The 25,968-nt window shown below is 36.2% G+C and overlaps 2 protein-coding genes across 6 annotated transcripts; both read right to left on the reverse strand.

Moving 5' to 3' along the window:
• Window positions 1-123: 123 nt before the first annotated feature.
• LOC123503475 (dnaJ homolog subfamily C member 30, mitochondrial-like) lies at window positions 124-2,477 on the reverse strand. Its single transcript, XM_045253266.1, has 2 exons — window positions 2,059-2,477; window positions 124-1,452 (listed from the first exon to the last, which is right to left on the reverse strand). Exons 1-2 carry the CDS (start codon window positions 2,299-2,301, stop codon window positions 961-963), a joined length of 735 nt encoding a protein of 244 aa, XP_045109201.1. The 5' UTR covers window positions 2,302-2,477; the 3' UTR covers window positions 124-960.
• Window positions 2,478-4,299: 1,822 nt separating this feature from the next.
• LOC123503473 (serine/threonine-protein kinase grp-like) lies at window positions 4,300-24,697 on the reverse strand. Of its 5 annotated transcripts, none has more exons than XM_045253261.1 (11): window positions 24,523-24,696; window positions 22,048-22,160; window positions 17,864-18,012; window positions 17,538-17,677; window positions 14,979-15,104; window positions 14,326-14,455; window positions 8,461-8,588; window positions 8,283-8,370; window positions 6,037-6,200; window positions 5,605-5,841; window positions 4,300-5,445 (listed from the first exon to the last, which is right to left on the reverse strand). In XM_045253261.1, the coding sequence occupies exons 2-11, from the start codon at window positions 22,119-22,121 to the stop codon at window positions 5,224-5,226; spliced, it is 1,458 nt and encodes a 485-aa protein (XP_045109196.1). In that variant the 5' UTR covers window positions 22,122-22,160; window positions 24,523-24,696; the 3' UTR covers window positions 4,300-5,223. The 5 variants fall into 5 exon arrangements, with proteins under 5 accessions (XP_045109196.1, XP_045109197.1, XP_045109198.1 ...); XM_045253262.1 differs by lacking the exon at window positions 24,523-24,696 and adding an exon at window positions 24,163-24,270; XM_045253263.1 differs by lacking the exon at window positions 22,048-22,160 and having other exon boundaries at window positions 24,523-24,697.
• Between the last annotated feature and the right edge of the window lie 1,271 nt (window positions 24,698-25,968).

A 25,968-nucleotide genomic window follows, 5' to 3' on the forward strand; every position in this document is an offset into this window, starting at 1 on the left:
TTGCACGGTCCCTTCTGGAACACATTTATTGTGCACATTAAGGACTCCCTGTACATGTATATATAATATATAGTATATACCCTGGTGACATTATTAATTAGTTACTAAATTAAAACTACAGTAGATACAGTATCTGTTTATACAATATATACATTATAAGTTATCTCCACACCAAGAAGCCAATTTCTACTGGATCAACTAATTACAGAATCTCCATATATATTACCAGAAAATCCCCCTGAAATCTATCTTTTTGGACATTGCTTAAAAGGAAAATAAAAATGAATAAAAGCAAACATTTGGAGAACTTTCTCACAACAACTCTAACCTGTATAACAGGTTTGTCGCAGATAGTGCATATTTTCTTGTCAAACATCTTTTCTTTTGTTTGCAGTGAAATGCAAAACTCTATCATAGCCATCTACCATCCTAGCATGCACCTGGAATCAGGTAGATTCAAAATCAATATATCTTACAAAGGACATGAGTGATAAGTAATGCAACACAATCAGTACTGGGAGTTGGTAACTGAATGGCAAGCATGCGCAATTGGTAAACTCCTGCAGTAGTTCCTTATGAATTGGGCAATTTTTTTTCCAATCATCTATTGGCCACAGATCACCCACACCCTCCCACCAATCCTGTCACAAATGTACTAGGGAGCAGTATGACCTACAATGCTTGCATCACCATGGGTGAGTGAACAACAATCCCATCTAACCTAAAAAAAAAATCATTACCCATATATAATTAACTTAAAAGCAATAAAAAACTGATGATAAATTTTACTTTCAAATAAAAGAAATCACAGTAATACTCGAATACTTCAAGCCTCCAAGATGGAAGAAAAAAAAAAAATGGTCGTATGTAATGTCTAAGGAGAGACCTTTCCAAAACCCAAACATTAGTCCAGATAAAGTAGATTTCACTGCAGTTTTTTTTATTTCACTTTATTATTTTCTACTTCTGTTTACTTTTGGGCTTTTCTGAATCATAACTGCTTGACATACATATATGAATTAAAAATGCAATAATTAAAAGCATTAAAACACTAATAGCAGACTGAGTTTTCTTCTCCTCAACTTCAGTGCTTCTCTGTCTCAAAACGTCTTCATACCTTATCTTGGCATCTTGTTTGCGTTCCCAACTTGACTGGTAATGCACCTTAGTCCACTCATCAAAGTTATATATTGGAGTTCTTCCTGAAGTTGTAGGCACTGCACCTCTTTTTCTTCTTGATTCATAAAACTTGGATGAATATTCCTCTGCCTCACCTGGTGTTGCTGCTGTAGACATTCCCAGCAGACCCCTGTCATACATTTTTCTCTGACTGAAGTTCCCTAAGATCTCATAAGCCTCCTTTATTTCCCGAAATTTCTTTGCAGGATCTTCATCACCTTTGTACTGATCAGGATGATACTTTTTTGAAAGCTTGTAATATGCATTCTTTATCTGAAATATATAACAAAAACGGTAAGTAAAAAAGCACAAACCTTTTCTAATTGTAGCTGTAATTGACATTATAAATAGTAAAACAGGAAAATATAAGCATAAAAACAAGAAAGCTATATAATCATGAGGAGACAGTCACAAAACCATGACTCATATGCATACTTTTATAAGAGAAAGAGAAGTCCATATTTCAACAGTGATTACAAAAGTACCACATTGGTCAGTGGACTGAGACGCCTCAAGTAATAAAGTTATCAGTTTTCACACCAGCTGTCACCTTACTCTACAGCCACCCACATCTAGGCATCATCATGAGTATACTGTCCTGGATTTCTTTATCACCTACAACAGACCTAAAAGGTATTTGTCTTCAAACTAATATCTGCGATTCTCCTGAAGTATAAATTCAATTTCAAAGAGCATAATCTAAGATAAAGTTTTTCCATACTGTGTGATATCAGGGTTATGTCATACATAACTTCCCAATATGTACCCTAAAGATCACAGTAGTAGTAGTAGTAGTAGTAGTAGTAGTAGTAGTAGTAGTAATAGCAATAGCGGTGTACCAGAGCATAGTCATTACATCTGAAGAAGCTTGTAAGGTACCTGAGCTTGAGTGGCCTTGGGAGTAATTTTAAGCACATCATAATAATTTCGCTGACGGTTCTCCAGGGTGGATCTAACCCGAGAGGCGTGGACGACCTGTTGCTGGTGTACCGCGGCAAGGGCAGCTCGGAACAGCAGTCTGCACCGCCGTTCATCCCGTACCGATAGTATTTCATAAACACTGTACCGCCGCAGCCACATTTTGGAAGAGCTCCTCGCCCTTCCACGGATAACCAGGTTCATGTCGTCCCCTTGGCTCCACACGGTGATTGAAGTCTGTTTATGAGACCAATCCAAACTCTAACCGGCATCATGCTGTATTCATGGTCTAATGCTCAGCCTCAGTGGGTCACAGTAACAGGCTTACTGTTACACAAACACTAACACGCCTGGTACAGTCTTCCTTTACGTAGGTACTCATCAGCTGGATCACTCTTGCTCTTGTCAACGGGACAGAAAATTATTATATTAAGTTAGCAAAAAATATTGTAGAAAATATCCTTGTATATAGATAGACACACGAAGGATTTCAAGAGAAACATATTTTTTTTTATGAAAAAAAAGTATAAAAAAAAAAAAAAAAAAAATTGCGCAAATCGTCGTTCGATGAAATAGCTGTCACTCTACAGGAACAGTTTCCCTCAATGCAGGGTGTTGTTGGAGGTGAGGAGTGGAGACTTGTCAGGATTTAATTTGACTGCTATTGTGCATTGTCTTTAGATTAACAATTTTGTTATAAGAAATGTTGGCTAATATAGAGTGTGTTAGACACTTTTCTTTCCTTCTACTTTTGGTCAGGGGGTGGGCAAGGTCCATCCTCCTCCTTTGTTTTATTTCATTATTAATGCAGCAGTAAATGTATAAATCAATCTTAGCCAGGGACATATCAACAGCCATTTTCTTTTCTATTGAGTCTTCCGGTACGCCAAAAGAAGAGCAACCGCCGCTTCAGCATCGTCACTGGAGGAAGACATCTAGGCGACACTTTCCGACTATAGAAAGGGTGAGCCGTAAACTCTACGTATGTAAAATATCGGTCTCAAATTGGCACGTGTGAACCCGCCTTTACTCCCGTGACATCACGACGTAAATAAAGTCGCAAACCGACCAATAAGACCAGCATGTTGGTCTTGTTTTGCGACTGCTTTCTCCAGTCGCTAAGCACCAATTTTGAGTTCGGAAGCTTTACGTATGTAAAACTTCAGTCGCAACTTGGCACGTGTGAAACCGCCATTAAGCAAGACTCAAGACTATAGCTTGTATCTACGGTCCACAACTGTGGTCACTGGAGACTAACCAATCCCACTGAACGGTTAACACCAAAGAGGTATCTAACCTCCTTGGTTAACACTAAGTGAAATCAACTTCACACACCTTACATTTCCTGACAATACAAGTTTATATTGGGAAAATATGAGGCTACCATGACCTTCACGGAAAAATTATGTATTTTTTGTGTATAAATGTTAACGTATGAAAATGAGTTAATTAAAATAGTGCACGAATATTTTTCTCAATATGTATGAATGGTTGAGGCGCCAATGACACATTACGATAGATTGCAGCACACCAGTATAATGCTGCTTGGTGCTTTGTACTGTACCATAGGTACTATACATTTTTCTTATTATTCTTCTTTCTTTATGTAGTGTACCTGAATGATGATTCTATTTTGCTTATGTCCACTAGCTGATGCACTGTTGCAGCTTTGATTTGCTTCCATAATGACTGCATTTCATACTTAGGTTTACCTTATGGTTTCCTTCAGACTTCACTCTATGAAGTCTATATAATGTGCTATGTGCAAAATTCATTTTAATTGTAATGTCTGTTATATTCATACGATACAGAAGGCACATCCTTAAATTTTACAGTTGAGGGAGATAAATGTTCAGAGGACGTTCATTTCAAATATTGTACATTTCTAATGTTCTTGGTTCAGATGGAGGAATGACTGAATTATTTACTGCAGAGAGAGAATGGAATAGTAACGAAGATTCTTACAATAACCTTTTGCACAGCAAAAGCAGCATAAAAACTACAACTCGAGCTGATCAAAACATTTGATTCCAACAGTGACATGGAACCAAGTAGAAATTGTATTTCACAGATTGAGAAGTGATTTTCAATCATTAGTGAAAGAAAAGCATCATGCTAGTGAAATCTACAGCACTACCTTACTGATTCTTTTCTCTCCAAACTCTATATAGTAAAGAAATGCTCCATAATATATACACTAACAATGAAAAGTAATGTTTATTAGTTTTCATCCTTAGATAAATAAAGAAATATTTTAGAAATACAAATGAATTATGAGATTTGTAAATTGTTCAGAATCTGTGCAAGCACCCATCATTGAAAGACTAGAATTCTGCCTGCAAGGGTACAGAGTAACCTAGATTATACAAGGACACTCTTACAACTGCAGCACACAGTAGTGATGGGCACCTACACATTACATTACATAGGTAACAAAGATAATAAATTGCTAATGTTTGTAACCTTAACAAGGTAACTATGATTGAAAAATCATAACCTGAACTACTTGTACATTCTACTCCATTCACAATCACCAAAATAACTTGAACATTCTACTCCTTATACAATCACCTTTTTAAAGCCTTGGAATTGGCTAACCTACAACTAAAAGAAAAGACTTCTAACAGAACAAAATTATCCATATTATATGAGAGAAAGACCTGCTGCATATATACTAAATATTATGGAATCCTTTAAGTTTTTTTTAATTGTTAAAGAAACTACATAGTTTAAAAAGTTAACTAAATGTTCACCATAGCTATAATACTGAAGTATTGTTTACCACTGAATGAAGGCAAATACTGGGATATTAATAACCTTTCCATCACTATACTAAGAACAAGAAATTCTAGCAGGAAGCATGCTGGTGGCCACTGCCATATTCCAAGTAAGATTTTATACATGAATTTCATAGAACAAAAATAGAAATGACAACAACAATAATAATAATAATAATAATAATAATAATAATACAAATTATACAAAAAAAAAAGCATTAAGGTTTGAGAAAGCAAATGAATGTTAGCCTAACACATAATACTGAAGGGCAGGCAATTACCTCTGCATGAGAAATACCAGCAAGATCCCAACCAATCTTTGGGTAAATATGACTGGGAGCTGATACATTTAAGCAGGAAGCATGTTGGTGGCCATTGCCATATTCCAGGTGACTGGTCCTTTCACTATTATATGAGATAAACCTTCCTTAATTCGTAGGAAATGACGCTTGAAATCCAACCCACAGCCCTTGGATAATCTGAAGTCCAGAAGAATGTACTGTGCCATGTCCAAGATGCTTGCCTTGAGTACTAGTTGTGCCCCACGGCGATCTACTGTTGTGACAGTTATCTGAAACAGGAAGGTAAGCACGTATTTTATCACACAAGGTTTTTCTTTCATGATGATGCATAAAGCATTGTGCCAGCAACACACAAACTTAGTCAAAATGTATATTTGTAATTTTTAGAGTGCATAGTGAAAACATCAACACAAAACTATCGTACTTACAACATTAGCAGCATGACACCGATGTGAATAATTCAACTTGTTAAACACTGCTTCAAGATGTGTCACAGTGTCTTCTAAAGATGTCCTAACCAACATCCTTGTCATGCGTTTCACCAGTCGTTGTAGCGGTGTCTGGCTGGCCTGAGTTCCTTGGGTCATTTGTGAGGAAAGTAGCAACTGCTCAGGTTTGGCAGGCTGAGAGAAACTTACCACACCTGGTTCTAGGTTGCCACCATCCTAAAATAAATAAGGAGGACTATTTAAAGATACACATTAAAACCAAAAAGTGTGGCTGCCCTAACTCTTGCAAAATATACACATAAAACTATACCACAAACAAAGTCTTGATTAGCTTCATGTTTTCATCCTTATAAGTGCATTGAAGTACCCATAAAAAAAGTAAACTTTCTAAACTCAGCAGTATCTACTTACAAGCAGGGCATTTAACACTGGAGCACTAGGAGGTTCTGGTTGTGAACATGTCCACCGAGTAGACATATCATCAACTGAAAAGGCAGAGTTGGCTTGCTCAACCTCACTGCAGATTCGTTTGTGGCTAGGAGTCATGCTTTCAGATGTCGCATTTTGCATCAGCTCTGTAACAGATGTCAAAATAACATTTTAAATTATAATATTTAACCACAAAGTATATTTGGCCGAGATCCCATAGAAGGAGAATAAAGCTAAGATTTCTAAAATTCCTAATCCATTTATTTGCTATGCATGCATGCAGCAGACAAAAACAGGAGTATGGCTTCAACCCAGATAATGTAAAAACTTGTTATTTTCCCACACTCCAAAATTGAAGCACAATTGCACTAATTCTGTTATAGTATATGAGCACCAAATATGACTGCTTCAAAGAATTAATGCTATTTTCAATTCTTTGGAGATCAGCATCTTCTGTTTCTATATAGCAGAGGAGTGTCATTACTTACTTGAGGTTGATGAACATCATTTCCTTTGCAACAGATGAGTGGATGAGTAGCAATGCCCCATGGTGTTCCAGCTATATGACATTCTAATTCTCTCATACAGCTAGATCACCAAAGAGACTGCCATTCTTAAACCAATAATATGAATCCAAGCTTGGATAGACTTTCCACTGACAATTTCTTTGTAGACTACGTAGCAGATAATCTACCTCTCTGCTTTGGTAATCTAGCTTTATGGATTCATAACTCCCATCATAATGCTAAACCACCAAAGCAAAGCTGTAGACCAACAAATACATTTTCTACACTTATCAAGACCTGAGTCCTGTAGAATAAACATCTGCACAGAAGAAACAAGAACAGAGTTTACTCTCATCAATGTGCAAGGTTCCAAACATTCTTGAAGGAATCAACCTTGTTAGCCAAAAGGAAACACAGCATGTAGAGCACGAGAGATGTGTGGGCACAATAACAATGTGCAGGAGGAACAAGTGATGCTTTAAATAAGATCTGAATTATAGAGTTAAAAAAGGGCAGGGGGAACCAATCAAAAGGCAAGGAGTCTGGAGGGAACCAATCAAGAGGCAAGGAGTCTGGAGGGAGACAATGACCAACAGCAATGTCATGTGAGGGAGGGATATTGAGAACAACAAATTCATGAGGCACCAAGAAAGGGGAAAAAGAGAGTAAAAGGTGAGAACATGTAGGAAAGGAGAAAAGAGGAAGAGAGTAAAACTCTACAACTAAGATTCAAAGCACTAAACAGGATACTTGCATTAAAATACTGTGTGGACCACTGCAACTTGAATGTGCATACAGTGGTCATAGGAATATAATTTTCAACATTAAAGAAGGAAAACTGTTATAATGATTTACAACTTCAGTATATAATACATAATGATATAATGATTTAGAACTTTAATATTGGCAAACAGATGATATTCTAAATTTCCCCAACCCATGTGTTTCAGAAGACATGGGGTGATAAAAATCAACACCTCTTGTACATGGATTAACACTTCTAACATTAAGAGGTGACTATGAGAAAGATCACAGACACTCGGAGACTCTGCACTATAAACTACATGCAGAGTCACATAGTACCTGAAACCTTAGCTCATAAGTTTATATCAGAAGAATCCACTTTAACCTGCCAACTTGGTAAATTATTACATAAATGAGAACTTTGGGTTGTGCAAACCACTTCTTATCTGTGGCAGCATGTGCACACACCTCCACCCACACACATTGTACAAATTAGCATATTTGGCTCACAACTCAGAAGGCCTTAGGTTTGAGTCCCAAGCACAGTAAGGCTTGTCTTGCTCTTGCAGTGTGTGGTTGTGAGTGATCTCAGTACTAAACAAATAAAAAACCATAGGTGACATACAAGTACACACACTGGATTATCCATTTGGCCATTTCCTTTTATGAATCACTTCCTTTTTCTAAATTGTAGGTGTAGACCACTACTATCTCACAGAAAGTGGGCAGAAATGTTAGCTCTTTGCTCCTGCATGATGCTAAAGATATTATTCAAAGACTGCTATCTTCCTATTCCTGCCATAGTATACAGTAACACACCATAGACTCTACAAACAGATATTTACAAATTGATGCTGAACTACTAGCCTCCAATCCAATGGTAAAGCTTATTTTTCAAAAGTTATGTACTATTAAGATGCTAAAGTTTACCTTCATTGGCTTTTGCTATCTTAAAAATAAGTAAAACTAGACAAATACCTGTATTTTTGTTGAAGTTCTTTGTGACCCACTGATGAGATTTGATTTGGTTTATTGTAGCTCTGTGCTTTGGTACTGTATTTAAAACCTGTGGGAGAGAAATCTTGTTAGTCTGATATCTTGTATACAATGAGAAACATCTATAATTAAGCATTTGTAATGTATACTTGATACCCACCTTCCTTAAAAGTGAAAGAGCCAAGTTATCAATCTTGGTCCATGGGGTTGTAGTAAACAACCTACAGTCCTTGTCTTTCCAGGCAGTATACTCGGTACATGAAAATGTAGGTTCATCCCAAGGTAGTTCTGAAAATAAAGAATATAAGTAAAATCTGAAATAAAATACAGCTACAGTAATTTCTGGTAAGAGAGAGTTAATAAGCAAACATGTGAATATACCTTCTAACACAAGTGAATGATGTTCTGTCAAAGTACTTTTAAGACACTTGGAATGAATATGAAAGCTGAAATTACACATTTACCAATGTAAGTCAGATTTGTGGATAACTTGGACTGGCCTTCCCCACCATTTGGTCTGACTTTTACCTATACTCTTCCACTTCTGTTAAAACATTTGCAATCATATTAATAAGATTAAAAAATATCAACACTGCATCAACCCATTTCTAATAGCACTTTTTCTAAATCTTGCTCCAAACAAGTGTCATTTGAATAAACAGTATGTGTGCATTACTGTCCACCACATCGTTATCATATAATGTATAACAGTACAGAGCTGACAAACATCTTTCCTAGAGGGAAAAACCAAGGTTTTTTCTATTAGATCTAATGATGAAAATCCAAAATTTGATACCAATGCACTATTAGTGTCTGAATAATTAAACATAACACAGGAATACTAAAAAGAGCTAGTCTCTCATAACTTATGGAACACACATTACTACTAAATTACAAATCCAATGATTGTTAAACTTTCAAGACATGGGCAACTGAACACTGTCTTTTCACTAGTTGCTAAATCATGTACAAGACACAATTCAGGTTAATGAAATAAGACCATGACACAATCAAATGGAATGAGACAGACACACACACACCTATTCCCAATCTTAGTAAAAGTATGCACCTTCCAACATACTTCATCTTGCTTGGGTATTAATCTATGGGAGCCTAGTAAGGAGCATATGTACTTCACATACACCTTAAAACTACTCCCACAATCAAATATCAAATCCAGAGCATATCTACAAGTAATATAAGCCATGCAAATATCACACCATACCTATTAAAGCACATTAGAACATCAAGAAAAATCACTAATGGTTTATCTAGTACCATATCCCTCAAAATACACACTATATTAATGGAATACATCCATCTTGAAGGATACCCTCACTGCTACTCTGCTGGACTATCATTATGCCAAATAGTGCTATAATGAATATAGTCAACTTTCCATTAGTGCAAGTTTGAATAACACGATTTGATACTTAAGGAGATACAATTAAATAATGTGATTTATTTAATTTAACGTGGTTTAACACAACGATGTCATGCGCACCCACACTGCTTCTGACGAGAACTGCAATAAGATGCTCTGGACTTCCATATATATTTTGTATGGATATTATTTAATTTCTTGACCTAAATGCAGGAACAGGTTTGTTTTACATTGCCAAGAAATGTAGTTAAGTTAGACTGGGCTAGAATGGGGTTGGTATTGGCAGTGTTGAAAACCCATCCAGTTATGTAACAATAGTTTGCTCTGGTGTGTATATATGGTCTGGAATAACAGCATCCAAGTTTCCTTCAATCTCCACAGAGGAGTGATTTAAACAAATCGAGAAGACTGTAATCACTGAAAAGAAGTACAGGTAACCCTTGATTTATGTGTATTTAATTTATGCGTTTTTGTTAATACGGGACTGAAAAAAACATTATAATTAATTAAATTTGCGCAATCGGTTTGCTTGTATGCAATTTGGCCCAAACACATTTTCAAACTGATCGCCAGATGCAATTTCAAACTGCGCGCCAGAAAGTGAACAGCTACGGCGAGTGCTTGTGAGGGGTGAAGACATTGGCGTCCTGCATTTTTTTTTTTTTTACTAGTGTTTACTTTTATACTGTGGGGTTATCTTTGATAAGTGGATTTTTGATAAAGTGGAAAAGCTCAGAGGAAGATGGTGACTGACTGTGGTTTGAGTGGTGAAGGCAGTGACGCAGTGAGTGTTGCGTTTACGTATTCTTTGTTTTGTTGTTTTCTCTTATTATTTTTTGCTTTTCCCTTTACTTTAAATACACTTCTAGTATTTAGAATCGTAAATAATAAAAACATGTTAATTTAGCCAAATAAAGTATTTTGTGCAAATTTTGGGGGACCACATCCCACATCCCCCAATTATCTATTGTTTCTTATGGGAATTGCAAGTTAGTTTTACGCGAATTCTGATATACGCGATGCCTCTTGGAATGATTCTATCGAGTAACTCGAGTTACCTGTATTAGATTGCTATGCTAGAGGAGAGAAGACCTCGATGATTGTCCATGCGATGTGACTAGGGTAGAGCACATTGCATACCATCACAGCTAATAAAACAAGAACATCTTCTTTGTGACCAAGTGATGTATCTTTTTTTTGAGTAACAGAATCCCCAAAATAGGCAAACTTTAACAGTGGCCAGGGAACATAATCCCCCATTACCACTGTCTTCTAAGGGAAAATTATGTTTGAATAGAGCGATTTTGAATAACGTGACGTCTCCAAAAATGTAAACCTAGCATTAATCGAATTGACTGTATTTTGGATATTTATCTGATGTAAATACCACACTAAATATTATTTGTAGGGCAAAGAACCACCTGAATTTAGCACAGACTTGATTACATGGCTACAGTGAAATGCTCCTTTTACAAATTAACCACAAACTCTCTTCCTAATGTTGGCAGTTAAATACCACTTAAATCAATGAATAAATAACATGGATATAATGTTTCATTTCAAATTCAGTAAAGCTGAAGTCCATGCTTCATTGAGTATAAGCTGAACAATAATTTTTACGGGGACCGTCCGATTAGGTTTAAAAAAAATAGAAAATAAAGAGGTACATGGATAATATTTTTCTGACTGATAGATGACTATTACACGACGTTAGTTTAGTAGTTACAAGCGAGTCGAAGCATAAGTAGCTCCATGAAAAATAAAAAAGCATTTTTTTAAAAGAACATTTTTCCCATAAACTTTGTCACCGGAAGGCAGATTTCAACTCTGCTGGTACATATATGAAGTATGTGGTGTAACAAAACTTTCCATCTCATAAATTTTTTTTTTTTTTTTAATAAGATTACATTGCGGCAAAAATAAATTTTTCCAAATTCTGAGATGGAAATGTAGCAGCTTCATTGAGCTCCAAATGATACCTCAAAATTGAAAATCCGTTGAGAAATGTGGAAGATACAATCTGAATGATGAAGTGGAAATTGAGAAAAAGGCAAAAAACCCCAGAGATGTCAATTTAGTCCTCTATGATCCTGTGTATTTATTTGGGTTGGATATTTCATGCTCATACACCACCATGTGCATCATATATGTTTTTTAGGCATGTTTAAAATATTCTAAGATTTATATGGCACCTGGCACCCCCCATACAATGACTGTAGGTATTAGTCGCTCGAAGGCAAGGGTGTCTCCCATCCGTGCATGGTCAGTACAAGTTGTAATTTCCCCTTGCATCATTTGTTTAGACATTGTAAGGCAAAAAAAGCAGGTAAAATAGGCTGGATTATGGCTTGCAAGGCGTGAAACAATGGGCGAGATACTCAATATATCATCCCCCTATCACAGTCACATGGACACTGAAATGGAAGGGAAGAGGGTGTGTTCCTGTGTACACTATAGTACTGAGTTGCTAGCGCCCACCTTTCCTTACCAAAGAAACCACTTTCCATGGCTTTTTCCGTGTTTATCATCATCATTTATGGTACAGTGTCGGGTGGAGGGAAGCCCCGGGCTGTGATGGGCATGGCAGGGATCCTTTTAAGGTTTAAATACCCCACGTATTTTAGTGTATTTCCCCAAAATACTCCATAACTTTGTTGCCATATGTTCCGGAATGCTCTGGTGGTGTTTTGGGGATTTTTTTATTTTTCAGATTTTTTGGTACCATGGCCACCGGATGGTCCCCTTAAGGGTATAAGCTGAATAATATCATCTAAAAAATCAAGATCTATACAGCTTCAGTAATGCATACCATCTAAAAAAACTTGAAAACATTAGCTAGTTCAATGTTAATCACACACACCTTAAATGATTAACACTAGCCAAAGCTGCAAACCTTTCTTTAAACTAAGGAAGCTCATGTCTACATCAATTTATAGTGGCTCCTGAAGGCATGTTCATGTCCAGGATTCCAAGCAGGTAAACTACAGAGGAATTAAGAATATACTAGATTCCACAAATATATAAACAAACAAATAAATAAATAAATAAATAAGTAAATAAAATTACAAATAAATGAATACAAAAGCATAAAAAATTCAAACTTCGAATTTAATTCTATATTGTAAATAGATCTTCACGCCAAACAACTTCACAACATGATACTTCATCACACTTCACCTTGGGTCTTGGAGTAAAATTCCGTGGAGTGTTGAGTTTCAGCCCTGACTTTGGTAATCTAGCTTTATGACGTCTTTCCTCTCTCACACAGCTAGATCACCAAAGACGAGGCAGAAACTGTCTTCAGCTCAGCCTAAGAATCAAGACTGCACAATGTATACCAATTACAAAAAATAAATAAACAAAATAAGTATAATAAATTTTGCTGCTTCACTGGACTTGCAAACAAAAGTATACTACAGAAAAAACCTAGCTTAATATAGGGCTATGTTCTAAAGGCACTAAAGGAAGAACTAAAATCTATTACATTGACATCACCACTAAAATGCTTATTTATTGTCACTATTAACCTGTAAACTGAACAATATGGTTCCAGCAGTCATACCTGTGGTGTGCAATTATCAGCATAGTTAAAAAAAAAAAAAAAAAAAAAAAAAAAAAAAATACTTATACAAGATGAAAGATAGCATGAAAAACTACAAGAAAACCAAATATCAATTAATTACTGGAGCTCATGGGCAGTGAGCACTAAGTAAGCATTTCAGTGAGCTGGTAAATGGTTGTTGTGATGGTGAGGTAGCTGATAAACAAGTAGTTGTTGTGGTCACCTATTTTTATCTGTACAGCTACATTAGCTGCACTATTTCTACGTATTACAATACAAAGTAAGTTTCTTCTACTATAATGGCAAGATATAAACAACATTGCATGATTGTAATAAAGTAAAAAAGCATTGACAATGAAATTTTGATAAAAATTCAATTGGAAAACAGACAAAAACTGGAATATTGCAAGTGGGACGAGAATTTCCAGTTGGTGAGGTGTGGTGGGTTTTATATGGCAAATCTGGTAGCCTACATTTACATTCACTCTTTTCTTATTTCACACAAAATTATGCACTTCCTCTTATATACAGTGACATTCAAGAAGTTTCCTAGGCCTAATTTCCCATGCCTAATGAGAGAGAGAGAGAGAGAGAGAGAGAGAGAGAGAGAGAGAGAGAGAGAGAGAGAGAGAGAGAGAGAGAGAGAGAGAGAGAGAGAGAGAGAGAGAGCTACATAAATCTATAATCCAATTTTTATTATTATTATTATTTTTTTTATGTTATGGCCTACAGCACCTGTAGGCATACTTGAAGAGTATATTTGGGAAGCGGTGTTCAGCTTCCGCCTAATAGTAGCACAGGCAATTTTATTTATAGTGGTACCCATATTAGGGCTCGTATCACCACCCAAATGCATCTTTGGTGTAACCACATAGAACCTGGGTATCATGGTGACATGTAAGTAACTTTAAACAACTTGAAAAATGGAATAGCTTCAAAGTGATATGTGGTGGGATTTGAACCTACTCGTGGACGTCTACCCAATCCCACGCTCACCACTTATCCACTATGCCACTGCCTCCTCCACTTGTGTAGCTGATAAGAGCACTAGTTCAACTCAATCCTCAATGTCAACTCACCTCCAGCCAGGAGAGCCACGAGCACAATGCCACATGACCAAATGTCCGCAGGTTCAGCACTGTAGGGTCGTAATAACACTTCTGGAGCCATGTATGGCTTGGTGCCACACTGCCGATCCAAGTTCCTCTCCTAAAAGGGAAAGTAAATTATAGCAGTTTTTCATTGTCAAGACTAATCAATCTGAGAGATAACATGTCCTGCACTAAGCTCGTTAGTCAACACTTCTCTATTTCCTACATATATTACAAAGTCTAAATGAAATAAGTTTCTTAATAATACAATATTGTCTCCATAGAAGCTGCTCAGCAACAAGATTTGTATTGTGCTATATTCAGCCTTGGAATTTTTTCTCTGGGAGTCTAGTGGAGAGCTGTAATATGAGGCACAACTCTCTCAACCTCTCCCAGATTACATATATAATAAAAACAAAGATATTTCTCACTGTCTCATGATGTATGTATAGATAATTCCATTAATTTTTTACTGTATTTCTCATCTCTCTCTCTCTCTCTCTCTCTCCACTTCCCATTACCATCACTGATGATCACAGCAACTTTACTGAGAATAATAAATAGTTGTAACATATTACTAAGTATCATGAATACAATATGTAAAAACTTGAGTAATAACCAATGCATTCACAGGTACTTGCCTTTCCTTGGTGTCTAAATAGAGTTGCCATTCCAAAATCAGTGATTTTAAGACGGTCATTTTCATCCAGCAATAGATTTTCTGGTTTCAGATCTCTATGGGACACACCACGGCTATGCAGATACTCCTAGGAGGGATGGGACAGCCTGTATTTAGCACCAATTTTATCATAGTACCTATTTCAGCCAATGAGAAATATTTCCAGCTTCCACTGGGAAATATTGAAATCTTTAAAGCTCATTTCCCACTATGGCATGCTCAAATTTTAGTGTTATATCTAATACAAATCAAGCAGGATCCTTCCACAATAATGCACTACTCTAAAGGCTGATGCTGTAAATGTATGATTATTAGCATTACAAAGTAAGACTCAGAGATGGACAATGGTACTAAAACAGACATACTCAGAGATGGACAATGGTACTAAAACAGACACACTCAGAGATGGACAATGGTACTAAAACAGACACACTCAGAGATGGACAATGGTACTAAAACAGACACTCAGATGAACAATGGTACTAAAACACACACACTCAGAGATGGACAATGTTTTAACTAAAACAGACACACTCAGAGATGGACAATGGTACTAAAACAGACACACTCAGAGATGGACAATGGTACTAAAACAGACACACTCAGAGATGGACAATGGTACTAAAACAGACACACTCAGAGATGGACAATGGTACTAAAACAGACAGACTCACGAGATGGACAATGGTACTAAAACAGACACATTCAGACTTAAAAATCCATCTTCCAATAGAAGGCTACTTGAAATTCAATCAGCATGCATGACACCATATAGCAAAAGAAATAAAAAAAAAAAAAAAAAAAAAAAAAAAACAGCAGCACTACAAGAACCTAAAACAATGATTTTTCTCCAAATACATATATGTAAGAGTTCAAGCTTCATTATCTGTCAGTTAATATAACAGGTCTCTTCACACAGTTTTCTATACCAATTCTTATTAATACTAAAAAAATTATTGTAAAAATAAAATGACAATACTTGACTCCCTTGAACTTGTATGAAGACCACATTTGCCAATTAAAATATAAGGTGATCATTTTACCATCGCTGGACAACAAACATTTCAGTTGAAAAAAAAAAATAAATAAATAAATAAATAAATAAATAAAAAAATAAATAAATAAATAAAAAATATAAAATAAAATAAAATAAATAAATAAATAAAATAAAGGCCTGTATGATGGAAGAAGCTTTGGTCCATGTAAGGGGTTGCAGCGTCTGTGTCTAGCTGGGGAGCATTGGTACACCTGGTCCATGTAAGGGGTTGCAGCATCTGTGTCTAGCTGGGGAGCATTGGTACACCTGGTGCATGACTATTCTCCATGCATCCTGGTAATACCAAAGAACCCAACCCACACCAAGTCTACATAGCACCACAGGAATAACCAGTCAATATAGCATGAATTTCCTTATGCAGTAATCAGTATAGCATTTTCTTATCTCAACAATGTTGACAAGCATATACCAACTACCACAGGGTTCCAACTTACACCAAAGATAGTAGTAATATATTTCTTGCACCTGATCTTTAAAGTTGAAATGTCAAAACAAACCTACTCATGAAGTACTTCCTAAATTATTAAACATTAAATAATCATACAGTGCACAATGCTTTAGGCTTCTCTTACCATTTTGCAAAACAGCTTACTCATTCTATTTTAAACTTATGTATAAAATTCCTTTCATTTCATTATTTAATTCCTATAGCACATCACTGATAGTACAGTACTATTAGCAATAATTTTCAATAGGTAAAACACAAATGTGGTCAATAAATAAAAACCAACAAAAGATACATGCAGGTTCTCATCTAATCCAACATCCCAATGATGCTGTATCAAAAAAGCTGTTCATCTATACAGTTTCTAACAGGTTCTAACACTTGTGATCACCTGCATTCTTCAACTAACAATTGAGGGAAACAAAATGTTAAACATTTTGAGTACCCACAATAAGTCTTAATTCTTACAAAATTAACAAGGCAATGACATGTCATTTATAAAGGGAATGATAAAAGTGAGGCTCCTCTTAGCGCTAATCGTACTTATGTTAATTAAACACCAATATTTAAGAGAACAATCAATGCATATCACAGCTTGCAAACTGAGCAATTTTACAGACAAAGCATAAAGAGAACATAGAGGCAGCTGGTAGGCTAGTGTGGAATGTCATGTCAACTATGCTCTGCCAGATACTTGAAAAGAGAAGCATCAGAAATGAAAGATATTACTACTTAATGAAATTGTTCAATAAAAACTATCATGATTAATGGCCCAAAATGCCACCTGACAATAACTTGGCTCTTGTGAGCAATGTTACTGATTGTTCAAAGTTCAAGATGGCAGTCACCAGAAAATGGAGATCAAAACACTAGCTCTAAAGAGCCACCATGAAAAAAATAAATAAAATAAAATAAAATTCTAAAAGCTTAACAAACAAATAACATCCAAATATCCTAAGAGGCAACACAAAGCAACAAGAATCAATGCACATTCATAAAATGACAAAGGTCTTACTAACCACTCCAGCAATAAGTTCCTTGAAGTATGTTTGGGCCTGGTGAGGTGGCATCCCAATGTCCGGCTCTATGCGATCAAACAACTCCCCTCCAGCAGCATACTCAAGGAACATGTACTGCATGGTGTTCTCTCGTCGGCTACCTGGAAGAGATTACATACTAATGGAAATATGATTTCTGTAATTGGAATGAAATGGTACCTGCAATAGTGAGGAGGAAAAAGGATGGTAGAAAATATATACAAGTTCAAGATAAGTTTGACCAAGACAGTTAACATGAATGAAGTTTAAGTCTCAATACACTGAAATATTCCAAAGTTTGTTCATACCATAGAATTTAATAATGTGTGGGTTCTTCAGCATGCGGTGGAGGCACATCTCTTTCCTGACAGCATCAATGGCATCTGGATGTTTAGCCAAGTCCACAATCTTCATAGCCACTGCCTCACCAGTTTCCTGGTTAATCAGCAGCTTCACCCTGTCAGGAACACCACATGCTGTAACTATGTTATGTCAAACTGAGCAGGCACTTTCTATTTCTTGAATCTTGTCTTTAAAACAATAGTGCTGAATAATCACTAATTTTATGACAAAAAATAAAACATGAAATAGCTTGATCATAATAAACACTGGTAATCAAAGCAATACTGAAGTACCTGGCCATACATTAAACAAACTTGATTCCATGGATACAATGTCTGTTGAAAGACTGATATAATCCCTCAAGATATGGTTAAATGATCTGGATAATAATTACTTGAATAAATGGTATGATTCTAAGCCAAAATGTCCTCATATAGCAGATTAAAACAAAGAGGACCACCAATTGATAAAATACTGATGTTTCACTGGATATATATATATATATATATATATATATATATATATATATATATATATATATATATATATATATATATATATATATATAAACTGTAAGGGGATGGTAGCATTTTTTTTTTTTATTTATAAGATGTAGATGGTAGTATTGACCTTGCTTGAAATTACTAACAAGAAACATACTGCCAGCCTTTTTTTATAGCACTTATCATTGCCACATGTTCCCACAAGGTCACTGTGGAAGCAGAAGTGCAAAAATTTAAGTCATGAACAACTTATCAAATATCCCCAAAACAATGGTGTTGTGAAGATAAAAGCCACGAACATTAGAAATGATGTTTTTGAGAAATAATATGCAACTTAATTCCTTCTTATAGGATGAGCTTCCTCCAGATGGAAGGAGAGTGGTAAGTTAACAAGAAAGAATGTAGATTGAGAACATTTAACGTCACCAAGTTATGCAAGATCAGGATTCCTCACAAGGTGTGAATGCTCATAATGAGCAAGAAAAGTAATTTCACTCTAGCAATATATATATATATATATATATATATATATATATATATATATATATATATATATATATATATACACAAACACACACATTTCAGCACAAAGTGTGCATAACTTTAAAGAAAAACTACATATATGGATATATGGAGACAGGACACTATGAGCTCTGCTCAAACCCTGTACAATATAACTAGGTAAATACATATCGAACAGATAATTTGGGTTCAGGATGGGCGGTCATGTGTATCAAACTTATTAAGCATCTACTCGAGTTATTGCAGGACTTGAAAACAGAGACGGATGGGTAACACAGTATACCTGGATATTAAAAAGGCTTTTGATGAAGTCCCACAAGGAAGACTACTTTGGAAACTAGAGAACATAGGAGGACTGTGAGGAACTTTGCTCGAATGGACAAGAGATTAATTGAAGGATAGGGAAATGAGAACTGTAATCAGATACATACCCATCTTGGGGTAAAGTAATTAGCGGAGTGCCACAAGGGTCAGTGTTAGCCCCCATTATGTTTCAGATATATGTAAACGACTCACATTGGAATAAGTTATATATATTTATTCGCTGATGATGCAAAGCTACTAAGAGTTATCAAAACCAGAGAGGACTGTCTGCTGTTGCAGGAAGATATAAAGATCTATGAGTGGAGCAAGAAGTGGAAATTGGAGTTTAATGCCAAGAAATGTCACATAATGGAACTAGGAAAGAATAAGAGAAGATCAGTATGGAACTATTTGATGGGAGAGGAACAAATAATGAAGACTAAAGAGGAAAAAGATCTGGGAGTGCTCATACAGAAAAATTTGAGCCCTGAAAAACATGTAAGCAAGATATTTGGACTATCATATAAAATGTTGACTAATATAAGAGTGGTATTTCATTACATGGATAAGGATATGATGAAAAAAATCATCACAAGCATGATACGCCCAAGGCTGGAATGTGTAGCAGTGGTATGGTCTCCGAGCTCTAAAAAGGATACAGAAGATTGCTACAAAGATGGTGCCGGAATTAAAGGACCTCACATATGAAGAACAACTGAAGGAAATGGGACTGCCAACCTTACATGATAGAAGAGAACGTGGGGACCTATTAACAATGTATAAGATAGTAAATGATATTGAAAAGATCGACAAAGACGACCTGGTGCTGTTGACAGAAGATTGAATAACAAGAGGACATGAAAAGATCAGGATGAGGCAGTGTGTGAAGGATATTGGAAAATAGTTTTCCACACAGAACGGTGGAAAAATGGAATGCACTGGATAATGAAGTTGTTACAGCACATAATGTGCATAACTTGAAGGAAAAATTAGATAAATGGAGACAGGACACTATGAGCCCTGCTTGAACCCTGTACAATACAACTAGGTAAATAAATACACACACACAAACACACACACACACACACTGACTGTCTTCAGCCTCTTTCTCGCTGCCGAAATGTTGCATCTCTTTCTATCTTTTGTCACTATTTTCATGGTAACTGCTCTATTGATCTTGCTAACTGCGTGCCAACCCTTCTGTGGCCTCGCTGCACAAGGCTTTCTTTTCCCTCTCATCCCTATCTTGTCCAACGCTCTAATGCAAGAGCTAACAAGTATTCTCAATCATTCATACCTTTCTCTGGTAAACTCTGGAACTCCTTACCTGCTTCTGTATTTCCATTTTCCTACGACTTGACTTCTTTTAAGATGGAGGTCTCAAGACATTTGTCCCTGAATTTCGGATAACTTGCGTGACTTTTAAGGGAACTGGCAACGCAGTGGGCTTTTTTTTTTTTTTTCATGTTTTGTTTCCCTTGGCCAGTTATCCCTCCTGGAGAGAGAGAGAGAGAGAGAGAGAGAGAGAGAGAGAGAGAGAGAGAGAGAGAGAGAGAGAGAGAGAGAGAGAGAGAGTATAAAATAAATAAATAAATAAATAAAGCAAGGGGGGAAAACTGGCTGAGGGTTCCAAAAGACCCACTGAGATGCAACTCCCTGAACAGGGTATATAATTAGGCCCCCTCCATCCCATAAAATACAATAAAATAATAAAATAAAAAATAACATGAAATAAATAAACAAACAAGTCTTAAAACCTCCCTCTTGAATGAGTTCAGGTCATTGGTAAACGGAAATAGAAAAGGAAGGGAGTTCCAGAGTTTACCAGAGAAAAGGATGAATAATTGAGAGTACTGGTTGAGTTATAGATAGACAATAGGGATGAAAGAAAGAAGAGTCTTTGCAGTGAGGATGTGGAAGGAGGGGAGGTAAGCAGTTAGCATGAAAATAGCAGCAGAAGACAGCAAGAGATGCAACATTGTGATGGGGAGAAAGAATCAAAAGACAGTCAGAGGGGAGGAACTGATAGATAAAGTTTTCTATTACACTCATATAGAAAAGCAGTATTAGTGGAAGCCTCTCGAACATGAGTGGGTAAGCCTCTAATAGAGTTAGCAGTTGGGGATGGGGTGGTGGAAAAAAAAAAAAAAAAAAAAAAAAAAAAAAAAAAAAAAAAAAAAAGAGATGACTGAGAAAGCCAAACTACATAACGTTATTTCAATTAGAGAAGAGAAGTGAGATTTTCAGTTTAAATTACAAGTAAAGGATAGACCATGGATATTCAAGGTAAAAGAGGAAAACAGTTAAAGTTGAGTGTCACTGTAGAGGGTATAGTTGTCTGGAATGTTGTCAAGATGATGGATGAAAGAACTGAATTTGAGGCATTAAAAACTACTAAGTTTTCTCTACCCCAATCAGAAATTTTAGAGATCAGAAGTCAAGTGTTCTGTGGCATCCCTGTAAGATCTCTACTTCCTGAAAGATTGGTCATCTCTGAAAGGATATAGGAAAGTGTAGGGTGGTATCATCAGCATACGAGTGGATAGGACCAGAAGTTTGGTTTAGATCACTAATGTATAATAGTAATAGTGTGGGTGATAGGACACATCCCTGAGGAACATTAATAATATATATATATATATATATATATATATATATATATATATATATATATATATATATATATATATATACACACACACACACACACACACACACACAATAGACCCACTTTAATCAATTACAAATTTCTTTGTCTATTTTGCTTTTGAATTTTTTTTTAAATTAGTTTCAATCTCCAACTACTTTTCATGGAAACTTACTCTCCAAAGGCTCCTTCACCCAAGGTTTGGGCCACATTCCACCCCTGCACAAATTCAGTCACTCCTCCAGCCATGATGGCTCAGCTGCCTACTCCCTGTCACCCAGAACACACCTGAAAAATTAAAAACCCAAAACTGATATTTGAGCAAGAACAAATGCTTCATAAAGTTCCATCTGATGGATGTGTGTGGAACTGCACAATTATGAGGTAAAAATGACAAAATTTGGGCAAAAAGGAAAATCAGCTCATCCACTCACATCATATTCCATGATAATGGAATGTCCAGAAAGATAATGAAGACAATGTATTTTGGCCCAAAACACAACTTGTCCTTTTGTTATAACCTTTTCATTTGAAGTGAACCAAAAATGCTAACTAGGACGTAAAAAAAACACTGTTTCTTGCAAACTATGAACAAGACAATAAAAGAAACAGCGGGATTGACAAACAGCAATAAACGTGAAATATGGTATAAATTTACACACAAATAGTATATACTTAGTTATTTCTAGAAATATTACATAGATGTGCATTTATATACATACATATATATATATATATATATATATATATATATATATATATATATATATATATATATATATATATTAAATCAGAGACAATCATATAATACTAAAGCAAGAACAGCAAAGCAAAATGGAAAATGAGGTTCATGGATGGGCAGAACACACTGTAGCACTGCATATCATCCTCCAGAAGCCAACATAAGCCACAATAATTATGTATTATAATACATTTTCCCTTTGCTTTAATTATTTTCAAATTATTTATACAATTGAGAGAGAGAGAGAGAGAGAGAGAGAGAGAGAGAGAGAGAGAGAGAGAGAGAGAGAGAGAGAGAGAGAGAGAGAGAGAGAGAGTTATTCTTGAACCATATAAGCTTGGGAACTGACAAATATATCAGATTCAAATATGGATTTTTCATCGGCATAGATTTAAGATAGCCATATATTTATTTTCCTTCATCTCCTCATTTGATCCATCCTGCAATCCTGTATCCATCACTAATAAAGAGCTTTGTATTTGATACCATAAATCTTAATCTTCATACAAGGAAACATGCTCTAAGTATAGATTATAATACTTTGAGGTATTTGGATGAACTTAGATCATAACAACTGCATGGCATAGACATATATATTAAAGACTGGAAAGACCAGGAAACTGATGGAGTGAAGCCAACACTTTCTAGTTAGTGATATTCAGTATTTGATTTCCCACCCCAACAATTTTCCTTGAAGATTCCCACAAGAATATGTAGTCTCTTCCAGTAAAAAGAACTTAATTCCACTGCAGTTTATTTTTTACATAATTCCCTAATCAAAGGCAGGGAGCACACAATCAATGATAAAAAAAAAAAACTATGGCAAGTTATATTCAAAAGAAATCATTGTAACAAACCTGCTTCAAGAGAAAGATGCAACAAATAACTACATAAAAATATTTTAACCTGAAAGTTTGTACTACAAATGTAAAACAGAATGAATACTGCATTTAAATTAAAATAAAGAAATAAATAAGAATAACTAGTAGATAGCTATCACAAAACAGTTACTTGGTGCAGACAAGCAATATTCAGTAAATCTATGGGGTGCTAGTGACCTACCATGTCAGCACATTCAGCTGATGCCACATACCACAATGGCTGTTGTCAACTCATCAAACAGCACACAATCACAGCTGGTATTCAACTTGCTCTTCTTAAAACAATAATGTCCACCATAATTTTGAATTAATGGCAGCCCTACACTATGGCATCAATTCTAGTTTAAAAATATTCAAGTTATTTCCTCATGCCTTATGGAAAAGCAACACTACAGTTTGTACCCATCCTCACCCCCTTTCCCACCAATTTTGCCTAATACTAATAAACATACATTCCTAAATTCACCAGTAATAAATGCACCGTGAAAAATTGTTTGTAAGTACCCGTGCGGCACGAGGGCACGATCCCCCATGTCCTCCAGACCCACCAGGAAAGGGCAAACGATTCCACATTCCTCCACCTCCATTATATCACTGCCAGAGTGGTTTGGCGGGGCACCGGCCCCACACACACTCATAAGAGGACAAGAACACACCCATAACCTACATGACTTAAGGCAGGGATAGCGGACAGGAGCGTGGGGCAGGGGCAGCGGCGTGGGTAGGGTGGGCAGGGTGGTGGGTATGGCGGGCGCCGGCCTCTCATCCACCTCCACCACCACCACCACCATCAGCTGTTGCACTGCCACCACCTGCCCATCACACACTTGTCCCCGCCTCCTGCCTCCCCATCTAGCTGTGCCCAAAGCCACCATGCCGTTGAACAAGCCAAACAACACTTGGGCCGAGGGATGACATAGTGGGTAAAAATATTAATAGAGAAATTTTTGGGGGGGTTGATGCAGAACACGTGGGTCTCTGTAGGCCTAACACCGCAAGGCCTCTTATCTTACAGGCATATTCTTACCATCAAGAAAGCCGTCAGTGGGAGTCACATGGCTGCAGCAAATGGTGTCCCCCCACATGGACCGCCGAGGTGCTTCAGAGGTAAATTCCTCGGAGTAAATGAAAGCCACGCTGACTGAGCTTTTTCGCGCCGCCTTCAGCCACCAGCGCCCTCTGAGGCCCCTGCATGGTGCCGGACACACTAATAGTCACGCCACACTCACCCAATCCCCGTGCTCGCCACACCAAATAGTTACGGCACTTATTTTCATTGTACTACTACTGTATAATTTTTTTTGTTATTTAGCCTTGGTTCTACTTGCATAATAATATAGGTACATTTATTTTGTGTGATAAACTTAATTTATTTGTCATATAAGCATTAATCTACATTTTCAAATATCTTTGTACTGCAATACTGCAGATTTGCATACAAATTATCTATTATTACTTACCTACTCCGCCCTCGATGGTTACTGCATTTTGAAGTCATATTGAGGTGAATAAATTATAATTTCATCATTGATCATTGAGATGCATAACATTTCACAGAACTGAGCCAAAGTGAAACTTGTATCTAGGCAGTACGGTAAGTAGGCAAATATGTTGCTCATATTCAAATGCCTTTTCTCGCAAGAAAATATTACGTATCTATCTATCTATCTATCTATTTATCTATCTATCTATCTATCTATCTATATATCTATATATCTATCTATATCTATCTATATATATATATATATATATATATATATATATATATATATATATATATATATATATTCTTTTTTTATTTTTCTTTATATATTTTTTATTTCAGGTATGTTCTGCACCACATGACGAACAAATATAAAGCACCTACGAGATATATCTGGTAATGTTGGCTATACAAGGGATGAAAATGTATGCGGGTTTCCGCATGTCTGTAAGTACTCTTTTTCATTGACGCTTTTAATTGAACTCTCAATGGACGTCAGTAAAATAATTTGAATAAAATGCAAAATATCTTCGTCAAAGAGGCGTCCAGAGATCGCAGGGTCAAAGGAAGAAATTGGGTGAAGTTCATGCTCGATTTTCAACTTCCTTATTACATCCATTATATACATACATACATGTTAACGTACTTAGCCGTGTAATGTGTGACCGCGCTTGGGTTATGGATCCTTTAGGCGCACGTGTTCGAATTCCACCACTATAGTTACTACTACTACTACTACTACATAGGATGTCTTAGGCAATAAGGTGTGCAATATGTGTATTTATTTATTGAAATATCTGTATTCTTGCTGTGTATACTGTCCAGTTATTTTTGTGATACTTTAACCTGAAGTCCTTGCCCAGGGTGTGGGTGGCAAGGCCCATCCTCCTCCTTTGTTGTAATTATTTATCAATTCAACAATAAATGTATCAGTCAATCAATACTATTACTACTACCTACTACTATCGGTAATGGTTTCCAAATGCCAAA

Source organism: Portunus trituberculatus, chromosome 14, assembly GCF_017591435.1.
Source record: "Portunus trituberculatus isolate SZX2019 chromosome 14, ASM1759143v1, whole genome shotgun sequence".
In the NCBI taxonomy this organism is placed as follows: Eukaryota; Metazoa; Arthropoda; class Malacostraca; order Decapoda; family Portunidae; genus Portunus; species Portunus trituberculatus.